The sequence below is a fragment of the Oncorhynchus gorbuscha genome, unplaced genomic scaffold (assembly GCF_021184085.1).
Source record: "Oncorhynchus gorbuscha isolate QuinsamMale2020 ecotype Even-year unplaced genomic scaffold, OgorEven_v1.0 Un_scaffold_15921, whole genome shotgun sequence".
Taxonomy (NCBI): domain Eukaryota; kingdom Metazoa; phylum Chordata; class Actinopteri; order Salmoniformes; family Salmonidae; genus Oncorhynchus; species Oncorhynchus gorbuscha.
This window is the reverse complement of record NW_025757653.1, coordinates 1-5,416: the sequence shown is the minus strand read 5'-3', so window position 1 is coordinate 5,416 and position 5,416 is coordinate 1. Positions and strand designations below refer to the sequence as shown.

At 44.9% G+C, this 5,416-nt stretch overlaps 1 protein-coding gene across 1 annotated transcript; it reads right to left on the bottom strand.

Moving 5' to 3' along the window:
* Nucleotides 1-1,868: 1,868 nt before the first annotated feature.
* On the bottom strand, nucleotides 1,869-3,173 carry LOC124030798 (extensin-3-like). The gene has a single exon (XM_046341989.1). The coding sequence runs from the start codon at nucleotides 3,171-3,173 to the stop codon at nucleotides 1,869-1,871; it is 1,305 nt and encodes a 434-aa protein (XP_046197945.1).
* Between the last annotated feature and the right edge of the window lie 2,243 nt (nucleotides 3,174-5,416).

Genomic DNA, 5,416 nt, shown 5'->3' with positions numbered 1-5,416 from the left:
ATCAGTAACATCATTAACATCATTAACATCAGTAACATCAGTAACATCATTAACAGTAACATCATTAACATCATTAACATCAGTAACATCAGTAACATCAGTAACATCATTAACATCAGTAACATCAGTAACATCAGTAACATCAGTAACATCAGTAACATCATTAACATCATTAACATCATTAACATCAGTAACATCAGTAACATCAACATCGTAACATCAGTAACATCAGTAACATCAGTAACATCAGTAACATCATTAACATCATTAACATCATTAACATCAGTAACATCATTAACATCAGTAACATCAGTAACATCAGTAACATCAGTAACATCAGTAACATCATTAACATCAGTAACATCATTAACATCATTAACATCAGTAACATCATTAACATCATTAACATCAGTAACATCAGTAACATCAGTAACATCAGTAACATCATTAACATCAGTAACATCAGTAACATCAGTAACATCAGTAACATCAGTAACATCATTAACATCAGTAACATCATTAACATCATTAACATCAGTAACATCATTAACATCAGTAACATCAGTAACATCAGTAACATCCAGTAACATCATTAACATCAGTAACATCATTAACATCATTAACATCAGTAACATCAGTAACATCAGTAACATCAGTAACATCATTAACATCATTAACATCAGTAACATCATTAACATCAGTAACATCAGTAACATCAGTAACATCAGTAACATCAGTAACATCAGTAACATCAGTAATATCAGTAACATCAGTAACATCATTAACATCATTAACATCATTAACATCAGTAACATCAGTAACATCAGTAACATCAGTAATATCAGTAACATCAGTAATATCAGTAACATCAGTAACATCATTAACATCAGTAACATCATTAACATCAGTAACATCAGTAACATCATTAAATCAGCATCAATCAGTGACAGCAGTAACAGCAGTAACATCAGTAACATCAGTAAACATCGGTAATATCATTAACATCATTAACATCAGTAACAACAGTAACATCATTAAATCAGCATCAATCAGTAACAGCAGTAACAGTAGTAACATCAGTAACATCATTAAATCAGCATCAATCAGTAACAGCAGTAACAGCAGTAACATCAGTAACATCATTAAATCAGCATCAATCGGTAACAGCAGTAACAGTAGTAACATCAGTATCATCATTAAATCAGCATCAATCAGTAACAGCGGTAACGGTAGTAACATCAGTAACATCATTAAATCAGCATCAAATCAGTAACAGCAGTAACAGTGGTAACATCAGTAACAACAGTAACATCATTAACATCAGTAACAACAGTAACATCATTAAATCAGCCATGTTATTTTCTACTTCCTGTATGTAGCCATGTTATGTTCTACTTCCTGTATGTAGCCATGTTATGTTCTACTTCCTGTATATAGCCATGTTATGTTCTATTTATACATATATATATAGCCATGTTATGTTTCTACTTCCTGTAGCCATGTTATGTTCTACTTCCTGTATCTAGCCATGTATGTTTTCTACTTCCTGTATATAGCCATGTTATGTTCTACTTCCTGTATGTAGCCATGTTATGTTCTACTCCTGTATAAAAATGCATGTTATGTTCTATTTCCTGTATATAGCCATGTTATGTTCTACTTCCTGTATGTAGCCATGTTATGTTCTACTTCCTGTATGTAGCCATGTTATGTTCTACTTCCTGTATATAGCCATGTTATGTTCTACTTCCTGTATGTAGCCATGTTATTTACTACTCTCTGTCTATAGCCATGTTATGTTCTACTTCTGTATATAGACAGAGATTAGAAAATAACATGGTCATACTCAGAGATTAAAAATAACATGGCTATATACTGGAAGAAAGGGGCGGGGCTGTAATTCCGTAGTGATGTGCTGGGGGGGCTGTATTCCATAGTGATGTGCTGGGGGGCTGTAATTCCATAGTGATGTGCTGGGGCTGTAATTCCATAGTGATGTGCAGGGCTGTAATTCCGTAGTGATGTGCTGGGGGGCTGTAATTCCGTGTGATGTGCTGGGAGGGGCTGTAATTCCGAAGTGATGTGCTGGGGCTGTAATTCCCGTAGTGATGTGCAGGGGGGCTGTAATTCCGTAGTGATGTGCAGGGGGAGGGGCTGTAATTCCGTAGTGATGTGCTGGGGGAGGCTGTAATTCCGTAGTGATGTGCTGGGGGGCTGTAATTCCGTAGTGATGTGCTGGGGGGCTGTAATTCCGTAGTGATGTGCTGGGAAGGGGGCTGTAATTCCGTAGTGATGTGCTGGGGGGCTGTAATTCCGTAGTGATGCTGGGGGGCTGTAATTCCGTAGTGATATGCTGGGGGGCTGTAATTCCGTAGTGATGTGCTGGGGAGGGCTGTAATTCCGTAGTGATGTGCTGGGAGGGGGCTGTAATTCCGTAGTGATGTGCTGGGAGCTGTAATTCCGTAGTGATGTGCTGGGAGGGGGCTGTAATTCCGTAGTGATGTGCTGGGGGGGGGGGGACTGAACATTCCGTAGTGATGTGCTGGGGGGGGCTGTAATTCCGTAGTGATGTGCTGGTGGGGGCTGTAATTCCGTAGTGATGTGCTGGGGGGTGGGGGCTGTAATTCCGTAGTGATGTGCTGGGAGGGCGGGGCTGTAATTCCGTAGTGATGTGCTGGTGGGGGAGGGCTGTAATTCCGTAGTGATGTGCTGGGGAGGGGCTGTAATTCCATGGCCAGATGATGTGCTGGGGGGCTGTAATTCCGTAGTGATGTGCTGGGGGGCTGTAATTCCGTAGTGATGTGCTGGGGGGGGTGTAATTCCGTAGTGATATGCTGGGGAAGGGGGGCTGTAATTCCGTAGTGATATGCTGGGGGGCGGGGCTGTAATTCCGTAGTGGTGTGCTGGGGGGGCTGTAATTCCGTAGTGATGTGCTGGGGGGGGCTGTAATTCCGTAGTGATGTGCTGGGGGGCCTGTAATTCCGTAGTGATGTGCTGGGGGGCTGTAATTCCGTAGTGATGTGCTGGGGGGGCTGTAATTCCGTAGTGATGTGCTGGGGGGCCTGTAATTCTGTAGTGACGTGCTGGGGGGGGCTCTCGAACCACTCCACCACATCCCCATCGATTGTGGATCGGGGCATGTTAGACCATCCGTTCCTGTAGCCCACGATCATCCTATTTCCTTATCTTGCTGACGTTGAAGAAGAGGTGTGTGTGTGTGTGTGTGTGTGTGTGTGTGTGTGTGTGTGTGTGTGTGTGTGTGTGTGTGTGTGTGTGTGTGTGTGTGTGTGTGTGTGTGTGTGTGTGTGTGTGTGTGTGTGTGTGTGTGAGAGAGACAGCCAGAGAGAGAGTGAGATACTTTTTTGACTTTTTGTCTTTCTTTTATGTAAAGTTCTCATTTCATTAAAACCTCACCTCCCCCCTTAAAATAGAACCCCAAAATGTATCCTGTAGTGCGCACGTGTACCATACTGACATCTCCCTCTGCCACACGATACAAAACACAACACATCACAATAACCCACAAAAATCTCACCACTTCTACAACCGTATTTCCAAAACATCATCCCCAGCTATACAGACAGCCCCCCCAACACACCATATCTCCTGAAACATCTTCCCCTGCTATACAGACAGCCCCCCCAACACACCATATCTCCTGAAACATCTTCCCCAGCAATACAGACAGCCCCCCCAACACACCATATCTCCTGAAACATCTTCCCCTGCTATACAGACAGCCCCCCAACACCCATATCTCCTGAAACATCTTCCCCAGCTATACAGACAGCCCCCCCCAACACACCATATCTCCTGAAACATCTTCCCCAGCTATACAGACAGCCCCCAACACACCATATCTCCTGAAACATCTTCCCCAGCTATACAGACAGCCCCCCAACACACCACATCTCCTGAAACATCTTCCCCAGCTATACAGACAGCCCCCCAACACACCATATCTCCTGAAACATCTTCCCAAGCTATACAGACAGCCCCCCAACACACCACATCTCCTGAAACATCTTCCCCAGCTATACAGGACAGACCCCCAACACCCATATCTCCTGAAACATCTTCCCCAGCTATACAGACAGCCCCCAACACACCATATCTCCTGAAACATCTTCCCCAGCTATACAGACAGCCCCCAACACACCATATCTCCTGAAACATCTTCCCCAGCTATACAGACAGCCCCCCCCAACACACCATATCCCCTGAAACATCTTCCCCAGCTATACAGACAGCCCCCCAACACACCATATCTCCTGAAACATCTTCCCCAGCTATACAGACAGCCCCCCAACACACCATATCTCCTGAAACATCTTCCCAAGCTATACAGACAGCCCCCCAACACACCACATCTCCTGAAACATCTTCCCCAGCTATACAGACAGCCCCCAACACACCACATCTCCTGAAACATCTTCCCCAGCTATACAGACAGCCCCCCAACACACCATATCTCCTGAAACATCTTCCCAAGCTATACAGACAGCCCCCAACACACCATATCTCCTGAAACATCTTCCCCAGCTATACAGACAGCCCCCAACACACCACATCTCCTGAAACATCTTCCCCAGCTATACAGACAGCCCCCCCCACACCATATCTCCTGAAACATCTTCCCAAGCTATACAGACAGCCCCCAACACACCATATCTCCTGAAACATCTTCCCAAGCTATACAGACAGCCCCCCAACACACCACATCTCCTGAAACATCTTCCCCAGCTATACAGACAGCCCCCCAACACCATATCTCCTGAAACATCTTCCCCAGCTATACAGACAGCCCCCCAACACACCATATCCCCTGAAACATCTTCCCCAGCTATACAGACAGCCCCCCCAACACACCATATCTCCTGAAACATCTTCCCCAGCTATACAGACAGCCCCCCAACACACCATATCTCCTGAAACATCTTCCCCAGCTACAGACCCCCCCAACACACCTATCTCCTGAAACATCTTCCCCAGCTATACAGACAGCCCCCCAACACACCATATCTCCTGAAACATCTTCCCCAGCTATACAGACAGCCCCCCAACACACCATATCTCCTGAAACATCTTCCCCAGCTATACAGACAGCCCCCCAACACACCATATCTCCTGAAACATCTTCCCCAGCTATACAGACAGCCCCCAACACACCATATCTCCTGAAACATCTTCCCCAGCTATACAGACAGCCCCCCAACACACCATATCTCCTGAAACATCTTCCCCAGCTATACAGACAGCCCCCCAACACACCATATCTCCTGAAACATCTTCCCAAGCTATACAGACAGCCCCCCAACACACCATATCTCCTGAAACATCTTCCCCAGCAATACAGACAGCCCCCAACACCACATCTCCTGAGAACATCTCCACACGTTTTATCATTTTTCAGAAC

What these genes read in the sequence shown, in the direction of transcription:
- LOC124030798 (XM_046341989.1), bottom strand. Translation starts at nt 3,173, where the DNA reads ATGATCGTGGGCTACAGGAACGGATGGTCTAACATGCCCCGATCCACA.